General features: G+C 36.7%; 2 protein-coding genes across 2 annotated transcripts; both read right to left on the bottom strand.

The window, feature by feature from the left end:
• Window positions 1-7,712: 7,712 nt before the first annotated feature.
• Window positions 7,713-8,660, bottom strand: LOC128491517 (olfactory receptor 1019-like). The gene has a single exon (XM_053463836.1). The coding sequence runs from the start codon at window positions 8,658-8,660 to the stop codon at window positions 7,713-7,715; it is 948 nt and encodes a 315-aa protein (XP_053319811.1).
• A 10,955-nt stretch (window positions 8,661-19,615) lies between these two features.
• Window positions 19,616-20,557, bottom strand: LOC128491516 (olfactory receptor 5B12-like). Its single transcript, XM_053463835.1, has one exon. The coding sequence runs from the start codon at window positions 20,555-20,557 to the stop codon at window positions 19,616-19,618; it is 942 nt and encodes a 313-aa protein (XP_053319810.1).
• Between the last annotated feature and the right edge of the window lie 2,134 nt (window positions 20,558-22,691).

The following is a 22,691-nucleotide window of genomic DNA, read 5'->3' as shown; positions in this document are numbered from 1 at the left end:
GATGTAGAATGCTATGTGTGAAGAATTGTTCTTTGGAGGTTCGTTCATTGTTGCTGCAATATTAATTGCATTAAAGTCTTTCCTAAATATACAATAAAAAAAACAAAGCAATTAACAGAAAAAAAATATTATCATTTGTATTTTCATCATTTTCAAAGTAGTTTTCCAGTATGTGTAATGTATGTTCATGTCTTTGTTAATATAAATTCCTATGTTATAAAAATGGAAAGGAAAACATATCAATAAATAACTATATTAATTAAAAATGTCAAAAACATTAAGCAGTTATTCCAAACATAAGAAAATAATATTTTATAGCTGCTTATGGTTAGTGGGATTTTGAATCCATCCTTAGTTTAGTTATAACATATATCTTTACATTTTAAACTTCTGCTTTAACCCCTTCGAAACATTCATGACATTCCATACTGTCGTAAAAAGGTGTGCCTATGACGGCATGGAATATCATATCTTCAGTGGTGGTGTGCGCATCTGTGCACATTGCTACCCCAATGTAAACCCAATAGGAACCAGTTAGAAGTTTACTCTACAAGTGATGCTCCAGTGAGTGATGCAGATCGGTCAAGAAATACTTATAAATATTTAAAAAAATAGTACATTAAAAAAAAAAATCTTATTGCTACTTGAATGTGGAGATCATTGTATGGAGCAGGGGCCTACTACAGAAAAACAGATAGCCACCCCCCCTCTTGACAAATCACCCTCGACAAAAAAAAATAATAAAAATAAGAAACAAACATGTACATTATTTATTTTATAAAGAAAAGGGCAAATCAGATTGATGATGAGGGTGATTGGAGTTGTAGTCCACAAAAGTGGGTGCACCACAGGTGCAAAAGAGCTTCACCTGATGTGTCTTTTTTATCTAAACTTTGTTTCTTTTTGTATATTATGGCTGTTTATACTCTCGTGTAGTGAGATGAGAATGGCATACATCATGCCCTGTAGCTTCCAAAATACATACAAAAGTCTACACTTTTCATAATCTGGAGGTGTATCTGAGTACATTTTGGTAAATGTTTGCGCACTTAGCGTAACCTCTGCCAAAAATGCTAACCAAAATAATAATCTTTTTGGGGGAAAAACCCAGAAGATGAATTATGGCTAAACTAAAAAATTGCCTAACTGCCCCTAGTAAAATAACCCAGGTTGTCTACTGTCTAGAAATATGATATTTTGTTCATGATTACCCTTGCAAGCCAGTATGCTTATTACAAGACACCTAGGTATATTAATATAATTGATCATTTGTTCATCTATCTACTTTAATGACAATTATTATTTTTTTATTTTTATTTTTATGATATTATTCCCACAAAATATTGGGCTACACATTTAACCATGATATGAAAAAAGCAATTTCTCTCCTTTAAAAAATGCATGATTTGTGTGGGTACAGAAAAAGAAAAATGGGGAATGAAAAAGAAAGATGGGGAAGAAAAAAAAAGTAAAGAAGTGGTTAAATCTGCAAGATATTCTACACCAGTATTAACAAGATAAGATAATTTATTTTGTTTAGTTATAATTGTTAAGGGCAATTTATTGCAAATAACAAATTACGTATTAAATATATCACCTTATATATCACCTTATCCAATAAATAAATGTAAATTGCGGATGGGATGGGCATATTCTTTGAGCCATGTTTTAGATTATTGAAGTAGATACTATTTTAAAATAAATGTAGCTTTTGATACCAAGTTAGTCTTTCTGTGTTGGAACCTTGAAAAATACCAGAGTGATTAGCAAAGGATGATTTTAACCCCAGAGAATAACCTCATGCATTCTTGTTTCCTTTCATTAAAATGCTGTATAATTACTCACATTCCAACAGTAAAGAATAGGCTTGGTAATTTAAACTAAGTTGGAGGGTATATCGTTTTTTAAGTACTCTGCACAATTCCAGATTCAACCTGTTTTTAGTTTTAACTTGATGGTTGTATGTGATGTATTGCAAAGCCTAGGTTTAGCACACTCAAGGTCCCCCTTAAAAGCCTTTCCTGGTATGTGAACATAAATATACCTATTTTACTGTAGTCAGTCCTAAATTATTATGAGTAGTAGATAGTTTTATTGTTTTGAATCAAACATGAATGTCAAAAAGGAGTTTTGAAAAAAGTAAGCATGTTTGCATGTTTGGTAGATAACGTAAAAATGATTTGTTATAGTTTTTGCTCATTTAAATGTTTTATCCCACTAATTTTAATATAAGACAAGGACAATATGAGTACACACAAAATGCAACTTTAAAATGATTTCATTTATTAAAGGTAAGAAGTTAATATAAACCTGTATCACGCATACAGTAAGTAGTTGCCCCTAATAACTGGTTGTGACACCCTTGGTGGCAACAACTGCAGTGAAATGTTTGTGATAACTTTATGGTTAAATGGTTTAAATGGTTTCATGGTTCCTGATATGATGTTCTTGTTGCGGAATACTGTGTTAGCTTTGCACCAGATGTAAAATGCTCCATGTCTTCCAAAAAGTCCCACTTTTGACTCATGAGTCCACAGAATATTACCGTATTTGCCTGATTATAAGATGACCCCCCAAATTCTGAATATTAATTTAGGAAAAAAAAGAAAAAGCCTAAATATAAGATGACCCTATAGGAAAAAAGTTTTACTAATAAATATGAATTCATGTAAACTATATTTTCAAATTTAATAAAAGCTATGATTGAGAAAAATATTTTTTTTGTTTTTATTTCATTTATTTGCCAACCTGCGCTCCCCAGTTATGCACATCTGCCCCCAGGCTTGCCACTTTGCCCCCAGAAATGCCTTATACCCTCCTATATGCCACTCTGCCTCCAGAAATGCATTTTAACCCCCTATATATATATATCTATGGGAAAAAAAATCATAACTTAAAAATGGCATTTTGGGTTATCTTTGTCTAATATTTAAATTAGTTTATGATATGAACTTATTGATATGAGTTTATTAGTTAATGATATGCTGATATGAAACGTTTAAGTGTGACAAATATGAGAAAATAGAAGAAACTGGGAAGGTGTAAATACTTTTTTACAGGACTGTATGCATATGTGTGTGTGTATGTATATAAATATATACGTGTTTTTTTACAGGTCCATTTCAGAGATTGCATACTTCATGATTGCGTCATTCTATGCAGCAAATGACATATGTGAACCTTACCTTTCAGCTTGCTTCTTGCTTGTTTCTTCTGAAAGAGCAAGATTGAACTGTATTTAATGACCTGAAATTATTTCTCATATGAGTTTAGGTCCTCTGGGATTATATCTCCAACTAATTAAAACAGTGCGGTTACAAAAATAACAAAAAGAAAAATGTTTGATATGCAATATATTTTTAACCATAACCTAATTTTCTTTACCATGCTTTTACATAATGGTATGCAGTTTTTATGGATATTGGTCGGGGCTGATTGTTAGCGTCTGGTTGGTAACCTAGTGTTATCAGAGGTGTATTTACTGCCCCCTCCATGGCAGCCGTCCTTATTGTGGAGTGCCAGCATATGATGTCATATACTAGCACTCCATGGCTTAAAGGTTCTATATCATAGTGCAAATGGTTCAGATGGGGAGATCAGAGATCTTTCTTGTAATCTACCCATTGACCTGGCACACACCAGTGACAAGTTTATTTATTTTTTTTTTTTGGATAGGGTCCTCTTTAAATATATAAGCCTTGATGCACACCGGTCAGGAGAAAGGCTGTCCCTGTGGTGTACACAAAGGCCCCCTGTTGTGAAAGTACTAGGAAGATGTCAGAATAATAGTGACAAAGAGCCTAGAAAAACAGACCAGATTGTCTTCATTGGTGATGTCAGAGGAGCTCCCTACCGGTGACTAATAGAGTTGCTTTTACAGCTCTTTAAATCCTGATGCCGAAACCATTGGTCTCCTCAGGCCAAGCTGCTCTGAGGTGTGCCTTGCCCTGCCCTTTGCTAGGGGGACTTAAATCCATGTTCCTCTGAGGCCAAGCTGCTCAGAACGGTTGACGAAGACTCAGACAACCACTCAGAGCAACTTGGCCCGGAGAGACCAATGGCTTTGGTGCCAGGATTTAAAATGTTAAAAGTCTGTAAGAGAGACTCTATTGGTCACCGGCAGGGGCTTTTCTGGCTTCTCTGACAAATAGTCGCTCTTACGGGCCTTTAGCTCCTGATGCTGAAACTTGGTCGGGGGGGCCTTTTATCTCCCGGGTCCAGGAGTTTAAGGTCCATAAGAGCAAATCTATTGGTCGCTGGCAGAGGCTTCCTCTGACATCAATCAATGAAGGGCAGCTGCTCTTCATTGGTTGATGCCAGACGAGCCACCTGGTGTGACCATCAGTGTCGTTCGTATTGACCTAACTCCTGATGCCGAAGGCATTAGTATTCCTAGGTCAAGTTGCTCCGAGGTGCACGTTGCCTGCCCTTTGCAGGTCAGATATTGGGGAGGTGCAAGAATTTAAATTTTAAAAGTCTGTAATGGACATTAAACCCCTGACTCCGAAACTTGGCCTGGGGAGACCATTGGCTTCAATGTCATAAGTTAAAGGTCCGTAAGAGTGACTCTATTGGTCGCCAGCAAGGGCCTCCTCTGGCATCATGCAATCAAGGGCAGCTCCCCTTCATTGGTTAATGCCAGAAGAGCTCCCTGCCGGCGACCAATAGAGTCACTCTTATGGACCTTTATTCCTGATACCAAAACATGGCCTGGGGGGACCATTGGTCTCCTAGTTCCTGGAGTAAAGATCCTGAAGAGCTTTGCTCTTACATACTTTTAACTTCTGGTGCGATCCTACGGATTCCTGTTCCTGTTAACCCCTGTTATACTACATGGTGTATGTGTACGTTCACCCGCCGCCATATTAGTTAATTTGGTATTCGGTTTGAACAACTAAAAAGCAACATTCGTGTTCATTTTCATGTTCTCCCGAGTACTAATGCACAAGTCTAGTAAAAATAACCTAACCTCGCAATCTCCTGCTACAGAGCCCTATACTGCCTCTAGAAGCAACATCAGCACAACCACTGCGTAGGGAGCTTCATGAAGTGGGTTACCATGGCTCAGCAGCTGTACATAAGCTGAAGGTTTCTGTGCACAATACCAAGCATGGGCTTAAGTGGTGTAAAGCAAGGGAGGCAGGGGAAGCGTGTCCCTTGGGCTGATGAATCATGCATCACTATCTGGAACAAGTCCGGGTAATGGATAATGGTGTGGACACGGTTTGAAGAGTTTGGCATGGAGAAACATTAGTGGCCTGCACGGAGCCCTGACCTTAACCATACTGTACACCTTTGGAATTAATCGGAATGTGAGTTATGAGCCAGTCTTTTTTTACCTTACCAACATCAGAGCCTTACTTCAAATAAACACACCCTTTTTTTATTAATATATAAATGTGTAGTTGAGGAGTGAGGATTTTTAATCTACTGCCCTCAAACGCGATATAGAATATTTGTTCTCTGTGCAAAGCTGGTATTAGTGAATTTTAGTGTTTGACTGTGATAAGGCAAGGTAAGGATACCATTGGTTCAGGAATAACGTAAATCACGTTTCCCTTCATTAAGCTGGGTAGCGGAAACCATGCAGGTAGAAGGCGAACATAATCAGTCAGTTGATGTAGGAACATAGGGACCCAGTGTATTAGTACACAGGATAACTGGAATGGAAGTGAATCAGATAATACCCTATTTTCTCGATTATATGATGACCCCCAAACTCTTAGCCTTAATTGAGGCAAAAAATAAAAAGCCTAAATATATGACTACAATATAGGAAAACAAGTTTTACTAGTAAATATGAATTCACATGTAAACTATTTGTTCATATTTAATAAAAACTATGATTGAGAATTTTTTAAAACATTTTCTTTTATTTGCCAGCCTGCCCCCCAGTTATGCACATCTGCACACCCAGATATGCCTTAGACCCCTCCATTTGCCACTCTGCCTCACAAATATACCACTCTGTGCATCGCGCAGGCATTCACCTCTGCAGCACTGCTGGGGATCCTCCTCTCTGGGAGCTGTTGAACATCTGCCCAGAAGTTCACCAGCTGCCAGAGAAGAGCATACAGGTCCCCTGTAGCTCTGTGGGTGATCTGGATCTTAGTCTTAAAGTCAGACCTCTATTTGAGGTCATGTTATAAGAGAACCTCGAATTTAAGATGAGGGGGATTTTTTAGAGTATTTGCTCTGAAAAAACCTAGTCTTATATTTGAGCAAATACAGTAGTGCACAAAAACACTGGAGCCACAGGGCTAAGGAACAAAAGCACAGGATCACTGGAGTTAAGGAGTCTGTAAAACAAGGATAGTGATGTATGGGATCTAGGAGGGCTCGAGAAACAGTATTGTTACATCAACACCAACAGGTTTCCATATCAGTTAATTCCATATCAGTTATTTTTTCTTGGACATATTTAATTTTGACAGTTTACTAAAAGTGATACACACCAATACGTGGTATGTAAAAAATCAAAAAATTAGGTGGTTGGCAAGGGAATGTGGGAAAATGAAGGCTTGGCTACTGACAGAGAGGCCAGAGGCAATCCAGAAATCCTTCACCATCGGGGGTTAAATTGGTTGATGCCAGAGGAGGCCCCTGCAGGTGACCAATAGGCTCACTCGAATGGCCCTTTAACTTCTGACGGTGCAACTTGGCCGGCAGAGACCACTGGTTTTCCTGCTCCAACAGTTAAAAGTCTCTACAAACGATCAGACTGACGGCCAAGTTGCAGCACCAGGATTTTAAGTCTGTACGACCAACTCTATTGGTCGCCAGCAGGGGGCTCGTCTGCCATCAACTAATGAAGTACAGGTGTACATCATTGGTTGATGGCAGAAGAGGCCCCTGAAGCCGACCAATAGAGTTGCTCGTACGGACATTTAAAATCCTGGTGCCAAAGCTGATGCGTAGTCCGTACCGCGTTAACCCTGTATTAACCCCTTCTACTAAAATGGCAAAAAAACTAAGAAAAAAAACGAACATGAAGAATGTACACGAATATTCGGCCATTGCAGAAATGGGTGAATATTCGCGGAATATGAATTTTTTTTTTTCCTACACGAAGAGTTGGCCGGCGCCCAAGTCTACTGTAAATATTCTTCTCAATATCTTGGAAAGCATGCATATATTCAGTAATTGAAGTATCTGTGCATTTATGAGTACTAATTTATTTTTTGTTTGGACACAATGAATCATATTCTCTAGTTATGATATTGTTTGGATGCTTGCCATGTCTTAGTCTATTTCAACACAAAGTGCATGTGAGCAAACTAAAATGTGAGTATCTTGCCAAAAAATAAGTGAGCTTGGGTATTTCACCTCTTCCCAAATAATGAAATACATATATAAATGTTGCTGAGCCATTTTGGTGATATTTTACACTAATTTTTTTTTTTTGCAATAATTTTTTGTGTCACAATACTTCACAAATCACAAATATCTCACAAAATATGAGAAAACCAAAAGCAATCCAAATGATGACTATTTTATAATTTATAAATGTATTTAACTATAGTTATAGTCTTGATATGTAATCTAATTAAACGATGACAAACAATTCATCTATTAAATATTATTACATGTTTTATATATTTTATAAGGCCAATATATTAACCCATGCATTTTCAAAAACATTTTTCTGTGAACATGAGGACTTTTCTTTACAGTAAATTAAAATTCTAAATGTAAATTGTTATTTCAATGTCTCAAGACATGTTTTTATTCTTTTTACCTCTGATATTTTTCAAGGCTTTTAAAACCTCTTTGTTCCTCAAGCTATATATTAACGGGTTTAACATTGGCACTAGAACAATGTATAACATTGAGGTCAGCTTATCTTGTTCTTGGGTGTTTTCTGAGTTTGTTTTCATGTAAGAACTTAGACAGGTCCCATAAAGAATGATAACAACAGTGAGATGAGAGGAGCAGCTTGAGAAAGACTTCAATCTTCCTTCCTTATTTTTAATTTTCAGAATGGTAAATATTATATATATGTAGGAAGTCAGTATAAGCAGAAAGGAAAATATCCCAATAAACAAACTTTCAAAAAATATTATAGCTTGAATATTTTTGGTGTCAATGCATGAGAGCTTCATCATTGCTTCCACTTCACAAAAGTAGTGGTTTATTCTTCTGGATTTGCCGAAGGGTAAAGAACACATTTTGTAAGATATAAATGATGAGTTCAAGGAGCCAGCTATCCAACACGTAGCAACCAATATTATGCATACCCTTTTTTTCATGATAAGAAAATAATGTAGAGGGATACAAATCGCAACGTAGCGATCATAAGCCATGGCTGTCAGCAAAAATATTTCAGCATCAATACAAACTATGAAGAGAACGATTTGGGAAATGCATTGTGGAAAAGGAATGCCTTTGTTTCCTGTTAGTGTGACGGACAAGAGCTTTGGCTGAATGTTGGAAACATATATAATATCCTGGGCTGACAGATTACATAGAAAAAAATACATTGGAGTGTGGAGATGTGAAGCCAGACAAACAAGTGCAATAATACTCATATTACCCAAAACAGAGAGCATGTATATTGATAAAACCACAATGAAAATGAAAGCCTTTGCCTCAGAGTAGTCGGTAAATGCCAATATATTGAATTCTCTTTGAAATGTGAAGTTTTGGAGAACTTCACACATGTTTCATTTGAGTCTGATCATATTTGCATGGTACCTGTTAAGCACATACGTTACCATGTGAAGTGAGGTCCTTTCTGAGTGTAATATACATAGGCTTTCCTCAATTACACATGTATTGCATTATTGCTGTATTGTGTTGCTGTATTTTAAGGTCTTCTTATACCTCTGGTTTTCTGTTTTCACTGAGTACAATTCGTCCATTAATTTGTGGTTATTATAATTTCAATCTATATATAAATGTATGCCATGAAACCTTTGGGATCAATTTAATGTTCAATTTCTTAATACACAACGGATTCAGCGAAGATAAAAAATAAATAAACTGCATAGACAATTAGGCATTAAAAATAAAGCATTTAATGATGGCCTAGTAGAATTTGTTAATACTGCAAGGTAAATCTACCTGGTCCCTTCCCCATCTAGCCTACCTTATCTACGCAGCATCGCAGGGGTCGACTGCAGCGGAAATCCGTAGGTTCGCCGTCAGGGGTTAAAGGGCAGCGTGAACGACTCTATTGGTCACCTGCACGGATCTCCTCTGGCATCAACCAATTGGTTGATGCAAGCAGAGGTCCCTGCAGGCAACCAATAGGCTCACTCGCACTGGCTTTTTAACTCCTGACGGCAAACCTACGGATTTCCACTCCCGTTTAGCTCTGTGATGCTTCGTAAATAACAGGAGCGGAAATCTGTAGGTTTGCTGTCAGGGGTTAAAGGGCTGTGTAAGCGACCAATAGGCTCACTCGCACAGCCCTTTAACTCATGGTTCAACTTGACCACTGGTCTCCCTGCTCCAACAGTTAAATGTCCATACAAGTGACTTTATTGGCCATTCGTACAGACTTTCAACTCTTGGAGCAGGGTGACCAGTGGTCTCTGCAGGCCAAGTTGTCCGTCAGGAGTTGAATGGCCGTGCGAGTAAGCCTATTGGTTCGCCTGCAAGGGCCTCCTCTGCCATCAACCAATGAAGTACACCTGTACTTCAGTGGTTGACAGTAGACGAGCCACCTGCTGGCGACCTGCTACCCCCAACTTGGCCGGCAGAGACTACTGGTCTCCCTGCTCCAAGAGTTAAAGGTCCGTACGAATGACCAATAAAGTTTCTTGTACGGACCTTTAACTGTTGGAGCAGAGAGACCAGTGGGGGTAGCAGGATTTTAAAAGTATATAAGAGCGACTCTATTGGTCGCCAGCAGGGGGCTTGTCTGCCATCAACCTATGAAGTACAGGTGTTGCTCGTATGGACATTTAAACTCCTGGCGCCAAAGCTGCTGTGTAGTCCATACCGCGTTAATCCCTGTATTAACCCCTTCTACAAAGCACGAACACGAAGAATGCACACGAATGTTCGCCCGATCCGAACACAGGAACTGGCAAATATTTGCAGAATAAGAAGATTTTTCCCCCACGAAGACGAACACAAAGAGTTGGCCGGCGCCCAAGTCAAGTATTTACAAGATGTTATTTTTTCTGGTATCAACAGGCTTAAACAAACTAGGAGTACCTTTTTTAACAGAAAATTAGGTCAAGGTTCAAAGTGGGTACAGGTGTTATGCATTCAGATTCCAGTAAATCTAACTGGTGCTGCTTAGCAAATGCAAGGATATAGTTAACCATTGTAATGACCGACATAGCAATACTGAAAAAATCCTGTCTCAATCTTAACCAAAACACCAATGTATAATATAGAGAGAGGTGCAAAGACGAAAAAAAAACAAAAAATAATAATCTCAGTGGTTCTCTGAACCTTAATTTAAATATGCTGGGAGGCTGTTTCACATATCCACCACCCCTAAGTAAAGTTAATATCCCTTACATTTAGTAAGACTTTATTACATGAAAAAAGCACAAATCTCAGGAGTACTGTGGAACTCAAGCTTCTTCTCTGTGGAACTCAAGCTTCTTCTGCTAGGAGGCTGTTCCACATATACACCACCCCTTTAGGAAAGTAAATACTTTTTTACATTAAATAAAAACAGAAGTAAAAATGTTAGGGTTCTGTGGTCCTCAAACTTCCTTTACTAAGGGGCTGTTCCACCCCTCAGTAAGGTAAATCTTACTTGCATTAAGTAAGATTTTATTACAATAAAAGTTCAGATCTCCTTGTCCTGTGGACCTATATTCAGCAATATGTTATTATATTAAATAAAAGAACAAATCTCAGGGGTTCTGTGGACCTCAAACTTCTGCTGGAAGGCAGGGGGAGGGTAGAAGGGGCACAGACAGTACTGGAGGAAACAGAGAGACAGAGAGAGAGACATGTTTTCGAATAATAAAAAAAAGCCCCCAAAAAACAAAACCATGGGCGTAGGAACCCTTAAAAATCTGGGGGGGGGACAGCATTTTCCCCATCAGATCCCCACTTTCTCCCCTTCTCACACTATCTACCCCCTCTCCCCCCTCTCACACTTTCTTACTATCTACCCCCTCCCTATCCTCCCTTCTCACACTATCTACCCTCTCCCTACCCCCCTTCTCACTAGCTACCCTCTCCCTACCCTCCCTTCTCACTAGCTACACTCTCCCTACCCCTCCTTCTCACTAGCTACCCTCTCCCTACCCCCCTTCTCACTGTCTACCCCAGGGGTGTCCAAGTTTTTTCTGCAGTGGACCACTTCAATTTTTCACTGTGAGAAAATATGGCCTTTAATAATTTATGCAGATTAAAATAAAGTAAATGACACAAAACCTTTACTTTTCCTCTCACTGATTTCTGGGCCTACAAAGTGTTGTGACTACAAATTCAGGACTCAGGATAATTAAAAATGAAATAGTTCTATTTATTCTAGGGATGCACCAAAATTAAAATTCTGGACCAAAACATTCACGGTTCACTTAGCCAAAACCGAAAATGACCCCGCACCTTTAAAAATAATAATAAAAACATTTTTAATAAAAGTAGGTAACACACCACAACTGGACAAAAAAAATAGCAATATGACTTGGCATGATAGGAGTGTGATTGCTAACAGCTAGACTTGTGCATTCGTCTTCGGGCGAACATGAAAACGAACACGAAGAGTGCATTTTCGTGTTCGTTCCGAAGACATGAAGAAGAGAAGACAGTGCCGGTAAAACGTAGGCGAAGACGAAGACTCACACACGAAGAATCTTCGCCTTCGTCTACTATTCTCCCCGGTCCCTTCCCCATCTAACTTACCTTATCTTCACAGCATCGCGGGAGTTGACTGAAGTGGAAATCCGCAGGTTCGTCGTCAGGGGTTACAGGGCAGTGTGAGTGAGCCTATTGGTCACCTGCAGGGTCTTCCTCTGGCATCAACCAATTTTTTTTTTTTTTTTTTTTAGAGCCCGAGGTGCGTGCTCCTGGGTGCTGCACTCTGTGCCGTAAGGCAGCAGAAGCCAGATACGATTCTGGGTTCCCACACGGAGAACCCAGACAAATCCCCCCCCCCATGGGAGGGTCGGATCTTGAGTCATCCCGAAGGGTAAGACTCCATGCTGGGCTTATTTGAAGAGAGGAAAGGGGCGATAGGCACCCAATCCTCCTCCAGCAAAATCCAGCTTCACTGCCTCGCCGTGAATTGGAAAACCGTGAAATCAATAAGGGAAAATAATTAATGGGCACTCGTGAAATCACAAAGTGATATATAAATTAGAAAAAAATAATTTAGGGGCGGCCATTTCTGGCCTAGCCAGATTCAAAAATAAATTCTTCTCCCCCAATTGGTTGATGCCAGAGGAAGACCCTGCAGGTGACCAATAGGGCTCACTCGCACGGTCTTTTTAACTCCTAATTTCTGCTCCCGTTAACCCCTGCGATGCTGCGTTGGATAAGGGGAGCAGAAATCCGTAGGGTAAAGGGCTGTGCAAGCGACCAATAGGTCCGAAGATATATTAGCCATATGTGGCAGTGTGTTCATTTTCATCTATTAATTATTTAAATAAAATATATCCCCATGATCCGCTGGTCTCCCCGCTGCAAGAGTTAAATGTCCGCACTCGCAGACATTAATTCTGTCGAACTTGCAAACTCTTTTTTTTCTCTTTTATTTATTTTTGGGGTGGCCAGTAGTGTGCAAACTTTTCTATTCATTTTGAGAGAATAATGCAGAGGGTTACAAATGGCAACATATCTATCATAGGCCATTGAAGTCAACAGGAATATTTCAACATTAAAATAAAAGATGAATAGAAATATTTGTGACATACAAAGCGCAAAATCAATGCTGGTATTACCTGTTAAAGTGATGGACAAGAGCTTGGGATGGACATTAGAAGTATATATCAAATCTTGAACTGAAAGGTTGCACAAGAAGAAATACATTGGAGTATGTAGATGAGGCACCAAGCAGACAAGTGCAATAATAATCAGATTTCCCATCAAGCACAACACATACAATAATAAAACAACAGTGAATATTGGAACTTTTGCTCCTGCAATGATGGTAAAAGCCAATATTTGGAATTCTGCTTGTAAAGTTTTGTTTTTGAGATATCCATCCATGTTCTCTTGGTGAAAAAAAGGACACAAACAGCTAGAAATACAAGATACATAGGCACCATGAATATCAGAAAAAATAAATCTAGGATTGTTAGTCCCCCAAGATTTAGAGAAAGATCTCCACCTAGAGGAACCCATTATTCGTCTAACAATAAAGAATATCAGCAGAGGAATCTGTCCTATAGAGGGAGGAGAGAGTCCTATAAAGATCATTATTATCAGCAACATAATGACCATACATCCTATAATGACCATAAATCCTATGCTGAAGTGGTTAATAATCACAAAGAAATCCACCCTTCATCTTACTTTAATTCCAAACAGGTCCAAAGGGAACAAAATTCTGATGTTTTTTTAGACAGGGGGCAAGGCCCAAACAGCAACAGCAATCATTTCAGACCAAGGACCGAATCAAGAGAAGAAGCCAAAGTACCGTCTCCCACTACGTCTTACTTAACGGCACAAAACAAGAGGAAACGAGCAGAGGAAGAAGACAGGAGAAGGCATTGATTACAAAAGATATGGAAAGAGCAAAAGGCATTTTTAATTTAACAGACATGGTTTTAAAAGAGGAAGAATTACAAATTTTATCAAAGGGCCTGAAGTTTGCACCTGATCAAAATCTTAAAAAATTTGACTTTTTTATAGATTTACAAAAGTATATCAGGAAATTAACAATTAAAAGGCATTTTTTAAAACAGCCAATGGGAGAAGTGCAAGGTGATACAGAAAATATTTTTAACGATTTAGCAAGTTTCAAACCTAAATCACATTTTTATCCTGTTTTTAACAGAGGTCCCCACTTAGAGATTTTTAATAACATGGTCCAAGAAGATGTTAGGAAAATTAACAATTGTAGAAAGAAAGACAAATGGCATCAAGATAATTTAACAAAAAATGAAAGAGATGTATTAAAAAAATTGGAAGAAAAAAAATAATGTCGTAATCAAAGAAGCGGATAAAGGAGGTGGAATTGTGTTGATGACAAAAGATTATTATTTTAAAGAAGCGTATCGTATATTGGATGACACACACACATACCTCAAATTGGACAATGACCCCACAAATGATTTTCAGAATGTTTTAAAAGATCTTTTGAGAAATGCTGTGGATGACGACATCATCTCGGAAAAAAATTACCAGTTTTTATTTAAAGAATTTCCTATCACGCCGATTTTCTATTTCATTCCCAAAATTCACAAGAATTTATCTACACCCCCAGGACGTCCAATAATAAGTGGCATAGATTCCATTACAAGTAACTTATCAGCTTTTATAGATCGTTTTTTACAAAAATATGCGCAACAATCGCTGTCTTACATAAAAGATACAGCGGAGATTTTGAAAGAAATGGAGAATATAGAGTGGCAAGAAGGTTTTAAATGGGCCACTTTGGATGTAACTTCTCTTTATAGTGTTATTAAACACAACCTGGGGTTACAAGCGGTTAATAAATTTTTGGAGAATGATGATGACATTTCCGTCAATTTTAAAGGATTTTTATTGGATTGTATTGAATTCATTTTAAACCACAACTATTTTTATTTTGACGGTAAATATTTTTTACAGACCACTGGCACCGCCATGGGGACTAAGTTTGCCCCCAGCTATGCCAATATCTTTATGAGACATTGGGAAGATGACTATGTTTGGTCTGAACATGGCTGGAGGGACAACTTGGTCCTCTGGCGTAGATATATTGATGATGTCATTCTTATTTGGAATGGGTCGGAAGACGATTTTATTGATTATGTGAATTTTTTAAATTCTAATGATGCCAATTTGTCTTTTACCCCTGAATTTAGTGCATTGGAGATAATTTTTTTAGATGTTACGTTTTTTACGGAAGGCGTTAACATTAAATCAAAGTGTTTTTTTAAAAAAACAGACGGCAATGGCTATGTTCATAAAAATAGTTGCCACCATAAGCCCTGGCTCAGAGGCATTGCAAAAGGACAACTTGCCCGGGTCAGGCGAAATTGCACCAATGAAAGTGACTATAGAAGACAGGCCAATCATATTAAAACAAAATTGATTGAAAAAGGTTACAATAAAAATTCAATCGATAAAGATATTAGAATTATGGCAAAGAAAGATAGAAATTTACTCTTAACCTCAAATAAAATCAAACAAGACCATAACTCTAAATTTGGTTATGCCTTTATCACTGAATTCAACACAGAATATAACAAAGTAGAAAAAATTTTAAAAAAACATTGGCCAATCCTGTTGAGGGATCCTATTTTAGGAACCATTTTACCAGAGAAACCCCCAATTGTTTTTAGGAAAACAAGAAACCTAAAAAATATTTTAGCACCCAGTTATGTGACAAAGGAGAAAAAAAAGGAGAATAATTTGCACCGAGATGGTTTTAACTATTGTTGTAGATGTAAAGCTTGTAATCTGAAAGGTGTCCAAATAATTAAAAGCTTTACAAGTACTTCCACAGGGGAGAATTGTGTGATAAAATCTCATATAGATTGCAATACAGAATTTGTAGTTTATTTACTGCAATGCCCCTGTGGTAAACAATATATAGGAAAAACAAAAAGAAAGTTAAAAGTAAGAATTTTGGAACACCTTAACAATATTAGAAAAAAAGTTAATAACCACTCTGTACCTGTACATTGTGCAAGTTGTCCCAAATTCAATTTTAAAGACTTCGTTTTTATTGGTATTGAAATAGTCAAGGCACATTGGAGGGGAGGAGATAGGAATAAAAAATTAATACAACGAGAGTCATACTGGATCCATAAATTGGAGACCATGGAACCAAGGGGTTTAAATGCGGAGATTGACATAGTAAGTTTTTTGTAAAAACTTAATTAAGTATACACATATAAATATAAACAAACATACACTTTTTGTATATCAATAGTAATTATATACACTGTGTTATATAACATCTATATAGTTCTAAATAATTTAGTTTAATAAAACGTAATGTAAATAGTTACGAAATATCACACTTTATTTTAAATGATATAATATACACCCAGCACAATACACAATTTATATTAATTTAATTATATTTATGTATTTATATATCATACAACATACAAATAAAATATTTATTCACATTTTTTAATTCACATATAACATATACATTAACACTTAGTACAGCACGTATTTAACACATAAGTATACATACTTATTCTCTTTTTTTTTATAATTATTTATAAATAGTATATATATTAGTATATATATTATATTAATTTAGAATATATACAATTAATTATTATATATTCACGCACTAATGGTAACCACAATGTAACTCACGCACATAATATTAATATAGTAGTACACAACACATTATTTACATTTTCACTCACACTAATTACTTTACTGGTAACTCACTATTAAATATAGGACTATATGAACATGTAACATCTATATGCAACATCTACATACAAACTTGGTTTATATTTTTTATATATGTATATACATTATAATAGTGTAGATACTTATTTCTGAATGAAGCAATGAATTTTCTATGTCAAGAACTAATAGTGGTTAACCCTAAAATATCCAGGGATGGTTAGGTAATTCAGTTAAATTTCCGCATCTGGATGTTTGCAAAAGCTATAAATAACATGTATATGTATTATAGGATGTATATTATTATTTCTATCTCCTTTATTTTAGATTCTAGTATTGTGCAAACAATTAACTATTTAAACTGGACTTTACAATAAAAAAGACGGCATTCAGAAATAATGGACACTACTTTGGAACATATTTTGGAACGCAAAGGGTTACTACCTGGAAACAAGAAAATTTGTGTTCATCTAATTGAAACAAAGGAGGCGTGAAGACTTTAGACCAATAGAAGAACAGATTGGATGATTTAAGGAGAGGGCGGGCAAGGGTTTTTAGTTTATATTTTGTTAGCTTATGCTTCTTGATGTATTATAACTAGTCCCTGATGAAGTCAACATATGACGAAACGCGTTGGACTTAGTTTCTTAAAACATTAAGCATTTTTAATGGGCTATTTTAAATAAAGAACTTTTGGAAGATACCCTGCCTGCCTATCATCCGTTTGTATCCAGCAGATGACCGGTTTTTAAAACTTTGAGGTGGTTTTAAAAAGTTCCAGTAAATCTTCAGGATTCCTAAGATACAGGCTATCTTTAAGGCGCAGTTCCTACTACAATCTTGTGAGTGTGGCACAACTAGTGGGGGCTGTTTTAAACCTTTTAAACGTTATTGCACCATTTGTGGTTTTTATTCTCTTTACAGAGTATTTTTAAAGCTGTATCCCCAGAATGTGTTCTGTTTTATCCATATACCTGTTATAAGGGGCTTTTTGAAGGAAGAGTCCTTGGGGAAGCTACCACATATGTGTTCCGAGGAATGAATAGAGGGTTAAAAAGCTAAGTACCCTGTTTTTATATTTTTTCATTCTTGTAGAACACAGTTACAACTGTATTGTAAGGTGGTACAAAAGCTGGATGACATAGTATACTGTGTTAAAACGGTGGCAAGAGTCACATGTGTTAAACAGGAATGGAATCAAAATCCTATTTGCATTTCAAATGTTTGCAGAAGTAAGGCTGTGCGCTCATACTTGTTTTTTTTTTCCCATAAACATGACAATAACTAACATAAACAGTTACAATAGATAAGACCGATTCAAGGAAAGTTATGACCGAGCTTCCCCTGACGCCTGTCCGTGAAGTTTCTAAGGGTAGTACCGTGAGCCCAAAGTGAATAATATTTCCTAAGGAGGCATAGTATTTCACATCCTCAATAAAGGAAGAAGTTTCGTGAAGGTTCAATGTATGTCAAGCAGAGATTAGCGCCCGAGAGCAGAACCATGTAATGTGTGTGAAGACCAGAGTAACTTGGTTTTGTTGTCTGGGTGGTAATGTGGTGATATATGGTTCCTACACATCAAAGAATTTTTCTCCTTGACCTTCTTTATCACGTAAGACCATAGTCCACTCTAAAAACATTGTCTTTGATACCTTGTTCCTCCAATATCGGAGGGAGGGAGCTAGTGGTTGTAACCAGTGATCCAGAATAGCCTTAACTGCTATTAGTAGTAGGTGGTCTAGGAGATTTATTCTGTGTTTTCCCTTGATGCCTAATGTGACGTATACACCCAACAATAATTCAACAGTTATAGTAAGAGGTTTGCAATCTAATATGTCACCTATAACAGGACTCACAGCCCTCCAAAAATCCAGGATCTTAGGGCAGGTAAGTAAACAGTGATCGACACCAGGTTACATTTGCAGCAATGACATGGTGAAGTAGGAGTCAAGGTGGATAGCTGACTGGGAGAGATATATGCTCTGTGGAGTAATTTGAGTGTGGTGTCATGGAACCAGGAGGCCTGTAGGTTTTTCAGCCTACGAGTATATGCATATAATAAATTCGCAAGGATAAGAGACCATCTCGCAAGGCCTGTTATGGAGATAGAATAATCTATGGGTTGAAATATTGCCCTATATAATGTCGAAATCGAAACCTTACTCGAGTATGATGGATTGAGCAATAATTGCAAAACATGGTTCCTTTGAGTGGGATGCACGCTGCATATAGTCTCTTGTAGATAGTGTTTTGCTTGCACATGGGAGGGGGGCAAAGAATACTTTGCTTTAAGGACCGGGAATGGAAGAAATCTCCAGTAGTGGAGTTGTATATGTCCGCTAATGGTATGTGTTTTTATACTGAGTTTTATAATGTATTTTATATTCTTTATATTTATTATTTATTCACAAAATATTCACAGAAAAGACGTTTTGTTTCTCTTAAATGTAAGCTGCCTCTCTAGCAAAGCTGTGAGTTGTGGGTTCTTGAGACCAACTGCTAACTCGATATTAAGCAGTACTTACACAATAAAAGCTTAGCAGACAGTGCCAACTCAGCAAAACCGACATGTAAATGGCAATTTCAGCAGACGTTTTAATCTTCAAGCTGGCAATCCTTGTAAATATTTACAGAAAAACAGGTGAAAAGACAGTAGTTCCTGCTAACAAATGATAGAAAATGGCTGCAACAAAGCCGTATAATGAACAGCACTAGTACTACATTCATATACATTCAATGTTCAGGAGGTTGTCAGGAATCCTGGAATGTCCGTTTAAGACATACTGGTACAGAAGAAGAAAGGGGTTCAGCTATTGTGAGGTTACAAGTACAACCTCATATTAAGCAGGACTGATTTTCTAGAACATCTCATTCTTGCTAGGCTTAGGTAGGCTTGATTTCTGATTTCCCTTGCACTATAATGCAGTGTGATGAACGTCGAGGAGCACATGTAAATCTCTAGCGTTGGTCTGGGGACTGGCCCTCCTGCCAACCAATCAGTGGTGAGTAGGGTCATGTGATCACTGCGATCATCTTTTTTTTAGGCCTGTGTCCTCACTGTGTTTTTCTTGGTAGCTAGCTTGGTTTATCAGATTATCTGAGTACAAAAGTCTGTGTCTGATTTTATTAAATGCTCAACTCGTTAAACACTGACAACACATGCTATTTTTTTTATTTATATTTTACCACTTTTACCAGTTAAAATTGTCATGGCTTTTAAAACATCTTTATTTCTCAGGCTATATACCAGTGGGTTTAACATTGGAACTAAGAGGGTGTATGTCATGGAGATCAGTTTGTCTTGTTCTGGGTAATTTTTTGTCTCTGTTTTCATATAAGAGCCTAGACCTGTCCCGTATAGTAGAAAAACCACAGTGAGATGGGAAGAGCAGCTGGAAAAAGTTTTACTTCTACCTTCTGAGGTGCGAATTTTAAGAATGGTTATTATGATGTATATGTAGGAAGTCATTATAAACAAAAATGGAAAAAATCCTAAAAACAAACTTCCAACAAAAATAAAGTTTTGTACATCTTTGGTATCTTTGCATGAAAGTTTGAGCATGGTTTCCACCTCACAGAAAAAGTGATTTATTATTCGAGACTTGCAGAAGGGTAGATTGGACATTATAAAGGAGTACATTGTAGAATTCAAAGCACCAGAAATCCAGCTGCCGGTGGCCAGTAGCATGCAAACTTTCCTATTCATTTTGAGAGAATAATGCAGAGGGTTACAAATGGCAACATATCTATCATAGGCCATTGAAGTCAGTAGGAATATTTCAACATTAAAACAAAAGATGAATAGAAAGATTTGTGAGATACAAAGTGGAAAATCAATGCTGGTATTACCTGTTAAAGTGATGGACAAGAGCTTGGGATGGACATTAGAAGTATATATGATATCTTGAACTGAAAGGTTGCACAAGAAGAAATACATTGGAGTATGCAGATGAGGCACCAAGCAGACAAGTACAATAATAATCAGATTTCCCATCAAGCACAACACATACAATAATAAAACAACAGTGAATATTGGAACTTTTGCTCCTGCAATGATGGTAAAAGCCAATATTTGGAATTCTGCTTGTAAAGTTTTGTTTTTGAGATATCCATCCATGTTCTCTTGGTGAAAAAAGGACACAAACAGCTAGAAATACAAGATACATAGGCACCATGAATATCAGAAAAAATAAGTCCGTCATGCTATTACAGATATAACAGGTTACACCTCACTTAGAGTACTGGGTGTAGTGAGGGAGATGTCATCCTTAAAGGGATGTAAGGTTAAAAGTGGTCTACAGATTAAAAATTAACCGAAATACTAAAGGATTTCATAAATATCTTGAAGAGAAAAAAGGAAAACAAAAAAATAAGGTACTTACCTGACACTGAAGAGGCTGCCCTGTAGCTGTAGGAACCCTACTCCTCTATGATCCACTATTTCTTGCCACTGATTGGCTGCTTAAAGCACATCCACAAAAGGTGTGGCTAGAATAACCTGTAGGATGTACCTGGAAGTTCTGTGTTTTTAACAGCAGCAGGGACAAGGGGAAACTTTATTAAACCAACATATGGGAAAATGGCAAAAAAAACATATGGTACTAAGAGGCCTTGGTAAGGAAAGAGTTAAGCTATGTGTGCATGCCCTTTTTGTTTAACAAAAACAGCTAATTTGGTTTTAAAAAATCCCAATTTTAGGGGTTGATCTTTCAATTAAACAGGAAACAACTTTGGTATTACATATAGAAAATGAAGCAATTAAAAGAAAACACTCCACTTGGTTCTGAATTGTTTAGATTACAATATTTTGTATTTATTATGTTTTATTTGTGTCAACATGGAAAACATGTGAGCGCAAGAAAAGAGACTGAAAAGAAGCGCCTTTTGTATAACTGCTGTAGGGTACCAAGATTATTTTTCAGGCATCAGTCTGATACATATGATGATCACAAAAAATGTGTGACCAAAGAAAATCATATTTACTTTACAATTATAAACCAATATTATGTTCCTGCTGTTTGCTATAAACACAGCTTTCCTAATAAATGCATCCCACATTATTATATAGCATGGATACTAAACCAGGAGTTTTGAACCTCTTTAAATCAGAAACTTTTAATCTTTTCATTTTTCTTGTTTGTTTGTGTTTTTGCTTTTTAAAATAAATATAAATCTTGAGTTTTGAATAATGGAGTAGTTTATAGTAATATAGTACTAAATAAGTTTTACAATATTTCAAGAGTTTGGTTTTAATTTAAGAATGCTAAAATAGGACAAAACAGTATTAGCTGTGAGGATCTAGAGAGGATCTAGTATTAGCAGTGAGGATCTAGAGAGGATCTATAAAACTATAAACTTCATATATATACATCACCATTTTCTAAAATAAAGAAACATGCAAGGAAATGTATTAATAATACATTTAATAAAAAATGTAAACATTTATTGCTTTATATATATGCTAAAGCACATTTGCTTTATATATATATGCTAAAGCATATTTGCTTTATACAACCTAAGACCATACAATTTAATTGCATCCTTCCAACTACAAAATGTTATTGTTCTAAATTAACCACAATCAATTATATGACTAAGCAAATAAAGCAGAAGACTGTATGGGGTTTGAGTATCACATATTTGTTAGAAAATCTCTTTTTGCTGCATATTGTATATTAGCCCATGTACCTGATATTTTCCAGTGCTCCTGAAGGTCATGTGAGTGTTGTTGGAAAATGCTCACTGACCCTGCTTTTTATTCCTCTGTTTTATTCTTGGTCCTGGTCCCAGATGTTCTCATTATTGAGGTTACTGTCTTGTGGTTTGCATCCTTTTAATTTGAGATCAATTAACTGTTGCATTTAAATACATTTATGTTCTACTTTTAACGTGTAAATGTTGAACTTGGATAAGATTAAAAATACAGAAAAATGTTCACAGTTATTTACCGATAAAGTTTTAACAAAGTAAACTATGTATCGTATTTGCTCGATTATAAGACAACCCTGATTATAAGAAGACCCCCCAAAATCTGAATATTAATTTATGAAAAAAAGAAAATGCCTGAATTTAAGACGACCCTATAGGAAAAAGTTTTACCAGTAAATGTTAATTCATGTAAACGATGTGAACTATTTTTTTTTAATAAAAGCTATGATTGAGAAAAATATTTTGTTTTTGTTTCCTTTTTTTCCAACCTGCCCCTCCAGTTGTGCACATCTGCCCGCAGGCTTGCCACTCTGTCCCAGAAA

Source organism: Spea bombifrons, chromosome 4 (genome assembly GCF_027358695.1).
Source record: "Spea bombifrons isolate aSpeBom1 chromosome 4, aSpeBom1.2.pri, whole genome shotgun sequence".
Classification (NCBI taxonomy): Eukaryota; Metazoa; Chordata; class Amphibia; order Anura; family Pelobatidae; genus Spea; species Spea bombifrons.
This window is presented reverse-complemented; position numbering and strand designations above follow the sequence as displayed.